Here is a 13,325-nt window from a genome sequence, read left to right as displayed (position 1 = left end):
TCTGCTTCATCATTTAATCTAAGAAAACATTTTAACATAAAAATCAGGAATAGGCTTTGCAATTCTTGTTAAGGTGAGGAGCCTGAGTTTCTTTACTAGTAAAGTGGTACAGTTCACTGAATCATTCCAGGAAAGTTTACTGTTGGATGCTTACTACAGGGCAAGTAATCTACAGGTCTTAGAAATAGAATGATGACAAAGATCATCAAACTCTTGTGAAGATTAAATGAGACAACAGCCTATGTAAACTGAAAATGACATTCAAACAACCCAGTTCTTGCAAATGCAGGTTAGTTAGTAGTTTGATGGATAATTAAATTGGATGTTATACCTATATCTTTTTAGGTATAACAGAATGAAATGAGATAAAAATACAGCTCTAGGGCACACAAAAAGTACAAGGATAGGAGCAGAAGAATGCCAGTGATCGAAAAATAGACAGCTAAAATATTCTAATGATAACTATATGATGTTCAATTCAAACATATCAAGAAAATACAGTTATATGACATTAAGGAAAGGTTCTCCAATTGCCATGCTGTTTCCTCTCCTCTGATAAGTCATCAGGAAAAAATAGCTAATATAGTAAAGGAGAATATTAAAGTCAAGAATCAGAGAGGACTAAAGTAACATTATGCTATTCCTAACTCTAATTTATAGTAATAGGTTATGGGAATAGCAAAAGTAAAAAGTATTTGTCTTAAATTCTCATAATTTAAAAAATGAACACTTTCTAAAAGAGGTTTAAAAAACACCCAGAAGTATTCTTCCCCCCGCCCTTTTTTTTTTTTTTGGTGAGGAAGATTGGTCCTGAGCTAACACCTGTTGCCAATCTTCCTCTTTCTGCTTGAGGAAGAGTGGCCCTGAGCTAACATCTGTGCCCATCTTCCTATTTTGTATGTGGGTCACCACCACAGTATGGCCTGACAAGTTGTATAGGTCCACACATAGGATCCAAACCCATGAACCCAGGCTACTGAAGCAGAGTGTGCTGAACTTGACCACTATGCCACCAGGCCAGCCCCTCTAGAAGTATTCTTAATGTCACCTAAGAAGGAAATACATAAGCTTCTTGAAAGGTTATATTTTACCTTCTCTAATAAGAAAAACATTTTCTTAAAAGGAAGACAGACTTCTAAAGTGTTTATCTTTTTTTTTTTTTTAAGATTGGCACCTGAGCTAACATCTGTTGCCAATCGTTTTTTTTCTCTTCTCCCCAAAGCCCCCCAGCACATGGTGGTATTTGCTAGTTGTAGGTCCTCCTAGTTCTGCTATGTGGGACACTGCCTCAGCATGGCTTGATCAGTGGTGCTAGGTCCACACCCAGGATCCAAACCAGCAAAACCCTGGACCACCGAAGCTGGAGTATGTGAATTTACTCACTCGGCCATGGGGCCAGCCCCTACCTATTCTTACCTTTATGGAAAAACATACAACTAGATCTAAATTTATGTAGCACATCATTTAATTTATATTTTAATCAAATTTATAGAATTGTTACATTATAAGCAGATGCGTTAGTTGGAAAGAATATGTGATGTAGTTTTTAGATAATTTATTATCATCTGTAGTAAAATACCTTAGAGACCCAAAGATGTCTCAGTGGTACTAGGCACTGGTGATAGAGAATTATTCATTTTCTCTATGCTGAGAGGCAGCAAAATGTAACACCAACAGCCCAGACTCTGCAGCCAGATTCGAACCCAGCTAGCTCTTCCTTCACCTCTCTGTAACTCAGTTTCATAATCTATAAAATAATACTGACATCTCATTAAGTTTTTATGAAAATTAAATGTATTAATATGTGTAAAAGCACTCAGAATAGTGTTGACATGTTAAACGCTATATAAGTGTTAAGTAAATACAAAAAAAGTGTTTGCTCTGGGCCAGGCACTGTTATAGAAGCTAGGAATAAGGAGCGCACAGAACAAACAAAAATCTCTTCCCTTGGTAGAATTTACATTTTAGTAGGGAGATTATATTCTAGAATTAAGAGGCAAAAATTATTTAGCAATAAATCATCTGATACAGGCACCTAGATATGTACCCAGGCTGGCTCAGTAACCACTGAGACTGACAGGAACAGAAGTTTCCACGAGATCCAATTATATGACGAAAGTTAACCTAAACCCCAAAATATGGGGAACAGTTCCTCCTGCCTGTTCCAGATGCCACTACTAAGGTTGACTCCATTAAGCAGTTGATCAAAATCTCTGGGGAGGCCAAAGCAGTTGAGAGTTAAATGGCTGATCAAAGAATAAAAGTAATCTCCACTTTCAGAAAGTCAGTACGAAGATGAGCTCCCTGGGTTCTTCTGAGACTTAACAGCATGACACAGTAACAAAAAATTCTGAAAAAGAGGCATGAGAAAGTAAAAACTAAATAGAAAATAGAAACTAATTTTATTTGGATTATTCGATATTTAAGCCTACCTTAAATATCTAGGACAGCTCTTAGTAGAACAACCTCGTCACAATGATGCATATGACACAAACTCTAGTATGGATAGAAAGCAGTACTTGGGCAAAGGTTCAGCATATGGTCAGAGATTCTAATTTCTAAAATAAACTAAAGCACAGGCCATTCAATTATTCATTCATTCAACTTATATTCACTCAGCTCTAGAGACACCAGCTTTGTTGCCAGGCTTGGCATGGGTACAGAAATGAACAAAAGATCAAAAGGAATTTGGAGCAATTTCTGATCTGGTTAAAATAAGAATAGCTTTTAGAGGCCAGTCCCATGGCCCAATGGTTAAATATGGCACACTCCGCTTCAGCAGCCCAGTTTCAGTTCCCAGGCATGGGCCTACACCACTCATCTCTCACTGGCCATGCTATGGCAGTGACCCACATACAAAAAAAAGAAAGACTGGCACAGATGGTCTCAGGGCGAATCTTTCTCAAGCAAAAAGAGGAGGATTGGCAACAGATGTTAGCTCAGGGCAAACATTCCTGAGCGAAAAAAGAATAGATTTTAGGCTTCCTGTCATCCAGTCTATTTCTCTTCCAGTATACCACACTGCCACATTTGAACCAAAAAGGAATGGTGTGGGGTGGAAGTAGGGGAATATAATTTCATATAGCAAGCAATCTCTATGACAGAACTGAATACTGTAATTATTTTCACTAGAAAAAAATGATATGTACCTATCACGTATAAAGACCTTTTTCACTTAAGAAATTTTAATCTCTGCCGTATAAATACAATTGCATAAGTTTATTAAAAGAATGACTAATTTCAGTTTCTTGTCTGCAAGCAAAAAGCATTCTACCAAATGAGACTTGAAGTCACCACTTCTCAGTCAAAATGGACATGATTCAACTGTCTAAAACTATGTCTTCAAACATGATTGGATGCTTTATTTTCTATTTATTCCCATCCTCAAAACACTACCAAAAATCAATCAATACCAAAAACCAAAATAAAGTGAAACCAAAGCCATCAAAACAGATGAAGAGAGAGAAGAAGAAAATAAACTGGGGATACCAAAGACTGAGAAATTTTAATTCTGTGATATATTCAAAAAGTAAATGTTTAACATTCTGAATACAGTTACTATTTAGGAGGGGAAAAAAACTGCCTCACTAGGAAAGAAATTGTCCTCTGCAATAGAAAACACAGGAGGGAGTTAACCAAAAGAATTTTTCCCATTAAAGAGGAGGAAATAAACAAGGCAAACCTCTTCCCCTCGGACAAAACAGATACCACAGAGAGCAGCTGATAATTCAATCATTTACTAAGTATTCATCCAAAGCAGCAAATCTGCATGTAGAGGCAGAGGAGGGAGTTGGTGGTTTCAAGTCACACATGCCTCCTTCCTAACTCTTCCTTACTGGAATTCCTCAACACCAGTAATCTTGTCCTTGCTGAGAACCACTACAATTGAGAGCCATTGCTAGGATGGAAATGTACCAAATTTCTTTGGTGTGCTGGGACAGAAGAAAATTTGCCAGTCACTGATCTAGCGCATGTGTACATAATAAAACCTACTTTTCTCACAAAATTCTATTTTTCATGTCATGTAATCATGGGCTCTAGCCACCCTTGCTTCAGCAGTGTGCAAATCTCTTTTCACAAGCAAGTGAAAACGATAATGGTTATTATTAAGTCAGAAAACAAAAAGGGAAACAACTCTGCTGTTTGTTAGAGTCCTGCTGCTCTGGTAAAACTTTGGCCAACCTAAAGCCCCTGGAGGCTGGAGCTATTCTGGACAGTTAAATATTACAGATTGCTGAAGTTTTACCTCATAAATTACCAATTTTTATTTTATAATTTGTGATAGGATTCTCTTTTGAGCTACAGTATCTTCTTTGCTTAAGAATAAGTGTTTTAAACTATAAAAATAAGAGGCAATCATTGACATGACTTCAATAATTCAAAAGTGTAAGTTCCTTCCCTTACCGTCCTCCCACTCCTATTCCACAGAGGTAACCACTGTAAAATAATGTGGGGTGTATCCTTCTAGACCTCTTCAGAATACATACAAATTCTATACATAACTGTATACACAAACTTGAGTAAGCAAGAAGGAGATCTTGCTGTACATTCTGCTGTAACTTCTTTCTACACTGATGGATTGAATACCCTTTTAAGTTTAAAACTGCTGGTACATCTGACTTATTCAAATTGCCTACTCCACAGTATTTTTCATCATTCTTTTACTGACAGGTACTTTTAGGCTGGAAACCCTTCATCTATTTTTTGTAACATTTTAGTCTTTTCTTTTATAGTTTGTCACTTCACACTGCCATCACTGTACTGCCTAAAGCATTTCTTCTCCTCACTTCTACTGGAAAACTTGGAAACCAGAGAACTTAATGTGTTAGAATTGAGATCAAATTAAAAATGAGGGAAAATTTTCACTGTTCACACATGAACACATTTTTTTGACAGCTATCTTAACTTCTCAGAGGTCCTTAATGCTTCTAGATTCTTGAGAGGTAAAGTTCCCAGATTGTAACTTCTGGATAGGTGAAATATTATCACTATTATTATTAATATACTAGTAGGTTCCCTGTTCTTATTTTCATATGGAAAATACCTTTTTTTTAAAAAAAAAAGAGAGGAAGAAAATGGATCAGGAAATTAGTATGAAACAGTAGATGCCACTATTTCAGTAAAAGTCATAATAATAGTATATGTATCATTATAAAAATATTTTAAGTAATCTATTCATCATATTAGTCTATTCCATCCCTACACCCAGTCAGTTGCATAAACCACTACTACTGTAGTGCACATATGTGGTTTACCACTCAAATATCCCCCTTCCTTCTGCAACTCCACTACCTTAAATTCTTTTGAGTAATTACCCATCCCCCTATCACTAGCTATAAGTCAATCTAATACTCTCATCTCATTGAATTGTTCAGAATAAGCATATAACCTAATCAGGATCACAGGACAAACAGAGACCTTTGCTGGGATTCTGGAGAAAAGAAGCTGATACAAGCTTGCACTCTGCTCTCCTTCCACTCCCCTCCTGTCCCTTCTTTCACTTTCTTCTTTGCCCCTTTTCCTTCCTCTCTCCTCTCCTAAATGCACAAGAGAGAAGACTATCATTATTCCCCAGAATGTGAGAGAATGAAGATACAAAATCTAGAGCTCAGGGGCTAGAAAGGATGGTACTGAACGGAACTGAGGATAAAGGCAACAAGAGGAAGCAGAGCCAAGAAATGGAGGCTGGACACATTTGACCCCACAATCAAAATACGCCTGGATTTTCTAGACATTTTTTTGGTTTGATTTTTCTGTCACTTGCAATATAAAGAATCCTAACCCCTACACTTAGAACCTTACATTGTTGTCTAGTCTTTAGATTTCAAGCACCATTTTTATTGAATAAGTTTCAGGAAAATTTCCTGTCAAGTTGCAGTCTAACAATGATTTTACGCTTGAACAAAATCTTAAGATAAATTCCATTTGTTTTAAGACTAAAATTTTCCCTTTAAAACTTCTATCTTCTAACACATATTCCAAAATCACTTTTACCAGTAATAAATATCTGATTTTTGACAGAAAGAAATTCAGCTCAGCATACTCAATTTCCAAGCCTTAGAAACTGAAGAAATGAGAAACTGAATCTTCAATGCGTTGGAAAGATTACTAAAGCAAAAAGTCACAAGGGAATAAAACTGTAAAGCACAGAATTAATACCTAGGTATTTCTTCTTCCTGGCATTTTGCTTTCTGATTTTAGGATTTCAAGTATCCTTTTGGAATGAAAGCTACTCATGATCTAGCCAGCCAATATTCCCTGTGGTACTAGGCAATGATTTAATTAAATCTATCATTAAAACAAGCCAGTCACTTAATTCAATCTAATTCTGATGAAAAACATAGAATTTAACCTGCACTATACCACGTTTATCTAATATTCAACTATTTAAACATGTAATTTCATTTCTGAGAGCTGGAAAAAAATTTAACTTACCTCAATTGTTTCGCATAGTTCTGTTCAATTTCTATCCTCTCTTTAACAAATTTGGCATATCTTTCCAAGAAGTCAATTCCCCATTGTGTATGCTTGTCTAAGCTGTCGAACTGATCCTAGAAAGGAAGGTAAAAACATATTGAAAAGTCTAAAATTTTATCCACAAATATTTAACTAGCTTCTGATATTTGTCCAGAGAGGCAATAGGTATAAAAGAAAAAACCTAGGCTCTTCTGCTGGTCCCCACCCATCTCATCCTTTAAGACCTAGACAGAAATAGGTTCCTCAGCATAAATCATGCTACCCTACTCCTGAATGCCTTTACACATGTAGCTCTCTCTGGCTGCAACACCCTCTCCTGGTCACCTTTTTGCAAGTAACTCTTTTTCCTCCTTTGAGATTCAGTTCAGGAACTATGACCTCCAGAAAATGGCCCTAAACTCTCAGACTGGGATAAGTGGTCTTTCTCTGGGTCCACAAACCTCTCTAAAAATTACTATCTCATTCACTTGCCATACTATATTGAGGGGAGGAACCACATATTATTCAATTCTGCACTCCTAAGGCATAAGCACCATAGCACCACAGCAATCACTCAATGAAGAACTATTTAGCTGAACAGAACCAAATATACCTGGATTCGAATTCTGGGCTCTGCATTCACCAGACGTTTGACCTTGGGCAAGTTACCAAGGTTCTTTGAACTTTTTCCATCTTAAAACGGGAGTCTCATCACCCACCTCAATAGGATTACAGTGCTGTCAGTAAGTGTTCTGCAATGTAGTAAACATGACACTAACACATAACAAAGTATCATTAGTCCTGCAAGGATCTTTCAATCCTCAGAAGATACTCCCTTCTACCTGTTGTCTGAGAAACCATCATTTCGTGTCCTTCAAGAATACTTTCCAAATTGACTAATAACTTAGTGCTTTCTCCCTCTCCCACATCAAAAGTCTATAATGCTGACAAAATATTCAAACATCACCCCTTTCTATATCTCTAATTGTCTCTTCCCCCTAAATAACCCGTAGTTTAATCACATTTGTTATTTACAAATGAATCATCTTCACGTCTTTGCCTTTTATCTCTTTCCCTTCCTTAAATCATTTTAAATTATACTCTAAACAGCAGAAAGAATTCATCCGGCTATCATAGTTTGATATTACTACTCTATTTCCATTCTTTCATGCAACTTTATCATTTGGCTTCCAAGTAGGCTTGAAAACAGCAAGACTGCACTGCCCAGTAAACTTAATCAGCATATTAGTAATACTTCCCATTATAAATTGAAATAGTCTTTCCAACTGAAAAACTCTCAACAAAAACATTCCAAAAAAAGAATAATCTGAAGCTGAAACAATCATCCTTCATTTTTTCCAAAATGCTTCAAAGGCTATCATCATCATCTTCACCAAATTTGGTAGTACACTTGTACCTTCTAGATGAAATCTCCAAAATTTTTTTATTACAAACCCCATTAGTAAAACATCTGAGCAAATATCTCTATTATATGTAAATTTATAAATTATATATACCTATACTATTACATTATGTAATTATGAAATCCATAAAACAGAAATTTTAAAAATAAGTGAAAATGAAATAAACATTTTTAAACAGTTTTTTTCTTATTTAACAAACAAATGCCTTTGGGCCATGACTTTTTAAAATATTAACAATTTTATTGAGAGCAATGAACTGAATATACTTCATAACCTGTAAAATCTTGGTTGAATACTTAATGGCAAAGCACTTTGAAGGCCTTGGTTCTAAACTGTGACATTTAGTTTCTAGTGGTTGTCATAGCTGGAGAAACAAATGACACCTCACAAAGATATAAAGATCTGAATGGAAAAAGTTCAATGGTGACTATACTTTCCAATTCCTTTTTCAAACTCATCCACCAAAATGCAAAGGTTTATGTTAAAATTTGGCTAATAAACGTCCTTGATATCAGTCTGCTATTTTTAGAAACTAATCGGAAAACACTGCATCTTTATATTTTTAACAAATGGGTTCAAAGTCCACTGAAACTAACTGTGATGCGACTTTATGCATCAATTTGGCTAGGCAACACAACCCAGATATTTGGTCAAATATTTAGCCTGGATGTTTCTGCCAAGGCATTTTTTGGATGAGATTAATATTTAAATTGGTGAATTTGGATACAGCAGATTACCCTTCATAATGTGGGTGGGCCTCATCCAGTCAACTGAAGCCCTTAATACAACCAAGACCACCTTTCCCCTGCAAGAAGAAATGCTGACAGCAGACTGCCTGCCTTTAGGCTAGAACTGAAACTCTTCCTGGGCCTGCCTTGCAGAGTTTGGACTTCACAAGCCTCCAAAATCGTGTGACTCGATCCTTAAAAATCAGAATCTCAATCTTTCTTTCTCTGTGTGTGTGTATGCGTGTGTGCAAACATCCTGTCCAACATCCTGTCGGTTCTGTTTCTCTGGAGAACCCTGACTAATATACTAACTTTAAAACAAGTAAGAAATTTGCTTCCAAGTGTTTTAAGTGTGCAGATATAATAACCTGTAGGTGACACAAATCATTTAATTATATAATGATGGATGCATTTCCAAACATTTACCATCAAAATGGTTTCTCCATAGCTCGAGTTTCTTTGGAAAAGCAGCTATTTACTCACTATTAAAATTTCTCTTTTACCTTGAAGAGACAGATTAAATTTTCTCAAAAATACCTGCTAGGAAAGCATATTATTAACAGCCACTTATTAAAGAAAAGGTCAACAAATTTGAAACACCCAGGAGATGAAGAGGAAATCTGTGTAAAACAAAGATACTCAATGGTCCCTCCCCATTTCATTTGGAAATACTGTAAAAAGTCTATCCACTGCATTTTAAAGGTATTATTTTTATAAAATTAACCATAATCAAAATATGCTGTAAAATTCTGTGGACTTCTGGCTTTATTTTTCTTTGCCTACCTATAAATGATGAACTGAATAAATTACAACCATATCCCAATTTCCTTTTTAAAATTCCAGTCAAGTCACTGCTTTATCAGTGGTTATTACACGGTTTTTTCATAAAACACTGTTCCAAGTCATCTACTGTTCAGAATAAATCTTCTTCAATACACCTTTCCTTGAGTGTTTCACAAAAAAGTAGCTGTAAATATACTTCATTGTTGAAAAAGAATCTAGCAAACATTATAAGCTGAGATAGTAGAAACATCTGTACTTTAATCAAACTGTATAGCAAACTTTCAGCATGTAGTATTTCCCAAAACGTATTTCTTTAGGGGTGTTTTCTATGAGCCTTCTAACAGTATTTGTTAAGACCATTAGTTTGTGACCCTGTTATTTTACATATATTATATCACTGTTTTTACCACAAATGTAAGAGCAAGTATATTTCTAATAGCGTGCTCTCTTTCCCCATTAAGCCTGAAATTTCAAGAGGATTCCAGAATACTCTTGTTCATAACACATTATTCACAATAATCAAAAGGTGGAAGCAACCCACATATCCATCAACAGATGAATGGATAAATAAAATGTGGTATATACATACAATGGAATATTACTCAACCTTAAAAAGGGGTAATCTGACACATGCTACAACATGGATGAACCTTGAAAACATTATGCTAAGTGAAATAATTCAGTCACAAAAGGACAAATACTGTATGATTCCACTTATACAACGTACCTAGAGTAATCAAATACAAAGAGATAGAAAGTAGAAAGGTGATTCCCAGCGGCTCAGGGGAAGGGAGAACCGAGTTATTGTTCAACAGGTAGAGTTTCCATTTGGGAAGATGAAAAAAGTTCAAGAGATGGATGGTGGTGATGATTGCACAACACCGTGAATATATTTCATGCCACTGAACTGTTTAAAATGGAAAATGTTATGTTATCTATATTTTACCATAATAAAGGGGGAGGGGGACTTCTGAATATTTATCAACAAATTCAGGGAAATTCAGTATAGTCTTGACTGGTTATCACATGATTTTAAACATCACTAATAAAACTGCAGAGGTCATGATGTGGATTCTTATTTTTCAAACTCTTGCTAATTATGATGGCTTCAAATTATTATCTGATCATAAGACACAAAATACATTCAGGGCAAGCTTTGTTACTCTCAGTAACAGACCAGTAGCCATATTTCAAATAATCTTAATAATTTCTTTGGGAGAGGCCACCTCTAGTCTATACTATTAAGTAGCCGTTGTATTTCTTTTCTTTGTTAATAAACATTGTTTGTACATTTTTTTCAAATATATTAAAATGAGGAGCATCAGCCTTGCCATTTCTTATTATCTATGCTTTTATTATAGTATCACATTTGACCCATGGTTTCTTTATAGGAAACTTTAAGTCAACAACTCCAGGGTCAATTCATATTTAATTGTTTTTTGGGTTATTTTTTTTTTTTTTAAAGATTGGCACCCAAGTTAACACTTACTGCCAATCTTCTTTTTTTTTTCCCTTCTTCTTCCCACAGCCCCCCAGTACATAGTTGTATATTCTAGTTGTAGGTCTGTCTGGTTGTGGCATATGGGATACCACCTCAGCATGGCTTGATGAGCAGAGCCATGTCTGTGCTCAGGATCCGAAGTGGCGAAACCCTGGGCTGCCAAAGCAGAGCACGCGAACTTAACCACTCCGGGGCCGACCTCTCATGTTTAAAATACAGTAAAGTGTCATGATTCTTATTTTTTAGATAACATACATAAATAGAAGTTCTAAGCTCTTTTCTCCTTATCTCAGTGAATCATCTTATGTGCTCTACTTTGAAGACCCCTGCTTTAAATTATGCATTATCATCTGATCTACATCAAGTCCTCCTACCCTACTGATATGGTCTTACTGTTTTTTATCTTTACCTTCTCTTGTATCCACATAGAATTCCAGTTTTCTATTTAAGTTAATGACCTCCCAAGTTAAACCAAGAATACACTGCTCCAAGGGGCCAGCCAGTGGCCAGGTGGTTAAGTTTGCGTACTCAGCTTTGGCACCCGGGGGTTTCCCAGGTTGGATCCTGGGTGTAGACCTACGCACCACTCATCAAACCATGCTGCGGTAGCACCACACACAGAAGAACTAGAAGGGCTTACAACTAGGATGTACAACCATGTACTGGGGCTTTGGAGAGAAAGAAAAAAAAAAAAGAGGAAGATTGGCAACAGAAGTGAGCTCAGGGCCAATCTTCCTCACCAAAAGAAAAAAAAAAGCATCTGTCATCAATAAGAGATGATAGCTTTTTTAAAAAAAGAATACATTGCTCCAAATTTATACACTCCCTTAGATCTATTTCAAGCTCTTTCACAATTCCCAAAGAAAAACTAAATCATCTAAAGAATTCTGTATCTAAGACCTGTGTCAGACTATATAAAAAAATTAAATGTCATTCCTTTTCTCCAATACTCAAAAATCATTCATGCTATAATTCCACCGGACAGATCCTTGGGCTACATTTATTTATTAACTCTCCAAAAGGTATTTTTAGAGTTGGTCACCATAACAAATGTCTAAAACCTCAACTAATTAGAATAATGAGGGGCTGGCCTGGTGGCGCAGCAGTTAAGTTTGCATGTTCCACTTTGGCAGCCCAGGGTTTGCTGGTTCGGATCCTGGGAGCCGACATAGCACCAACCACTTGGCAAGCAATGTTGTGGCAGGCATCCCACATATAAAGTAGAGGAAGATGGGCACAGATGTTAGGTCAGGGCCAGTCTTCCTCAGCAAAAAGAGGAGGACTGGCAGCAGATGTTAGCTTAGGGCTAATCTTCCTCAAAAGAAAAAAAAAAAAAACAATGAGAAAGTATGGTTAAATTTTATTTTTCAGATACTGAAGGTTACGCTACAAGCTATAAAATCTCTTTGGATAAAATTCTTAATTTTTAAGGTTGATTTTTAAAATATTCAAAAACATCACCGGACAATGGTACAAGTAGAGAACACTAGAGAAGCCCAATAATTGAGTTAATTATATTTGACTAAGGTTTTAAAATACTTTTTTAATTAAATAGATCTCAAATAAAAGCCAACTAAAAAACACAGCAATCAGCATTAAAAGACAGCATAAGAGCAAGATATACACATTTAACTACAAGTGAAACAAAGTTCTCTGCCTTGTAACTACCTTGGGAAAAAAAAATTCTCACTTGAAAAAAAAAGTACCTGTAAAAGATAGAAGTCTTGAAACAGAAAATTTTAAATACTGTATTATATAGCCATATTATAAAATATTTGTTGCCCTAGACAGTAAATCCACAAATTGCAAATATGAATTTGTCAAATATAAATTTAATATTATGAAATTTAAAATATAGAAACAGTTTTCATTTTTGAGATAAATTTTATTCAATCCATTGAATAACATATCTGAGTTTTTTACTAGACATACTAATTTCAATACAGTAACAAACAGTATAAATATCACAAACTCTAAACATTCAAAAGTGAATGATTTAAATTTTGAAAGGAAGTCACCACAGAAACTAATTTAGCAATATCATATAAGTAATAAAAAGGCAAAGTAAATAGTAAGAGATCCAAACAAGATTCACGCTTGAAATATTAAAATATTCAGTGAACAAACGTTCATTTTAAATTCTGTAATTTTACTAGATATTTTACTTTTTCTCTAAGCAGTACTAAACAAAAATGGATCAATTTTGAAACTGCAAAAGAACTTCACCATAAGGTTGGTCTTGTTACTCTGAATCCAAGAGGGAACATTAGATAACAAAGTACAAGTTTATTTTTCATTTCCATATACTAGTTTCCAAGGAATCATTTGAATAACCATCAACAAAATGAAAAGACAACCTAACAACTGGGAGAAGACATTTGGAAACCATATATCTGATGAGCGATTAATATCCAAAATATATAAAGAACTCAT

The 13,325-nt window shown here is 35.4% G+C and overlaps 1 protein-coding gene across 6 annotated transcripts in view; it reads right to left on the bottom strand.

Annotated features, from left to right (window-relative positions):
- The window catches only part of FNBP1L (formin binding protein 1 like), a 120,023-nt gene that overhangs the window by 47,968 nt on the left and 58,730 nt on the right, over window positions 1-13,325 (bottom strand). For 4 of the 6 annotated variants that reach the window (XM_070486861.1, XM_070486862.1, XM_070486860.1 and 1 more), the window contains exon 2: window positions 6,436-6,551. The exons of 1 other annotated variant lie outside the window; for it this stretch is intronic. In XM_070486861.1, the coding sequence (XP_070342962.1) occupies window positions 6,436-6,551 (116 nt within the window). Of the gene's footprint in view, window positions 1-6,435; window positions 6,552-7,069; window positions 7,209-13,325 lie in introns of those variants that run through there. One more of the 6 variants, XM_070486863.1, reaches the window with a different exon arrangement.

The sequence above is a fragment of the Equus asinus genome, chromosome 16 (genome assembly GCF_041296235.1).
Source record: "Equus asinus isolate D_3611 breed Donkey chromosome 16, EquAss-T2T_v2, whole genome shotgun sequence".
Classification (NCBI taxonomy): Eukaryota; Metazoa; Chordata; class Mammalia; order Perissodactyla; family Equidae; genus Equus; species Equus asinus.
Note: the sequence above shows the minus strand (reverse complement) of the source record. Positions and strands in the feature narration are given on the sequence as shown.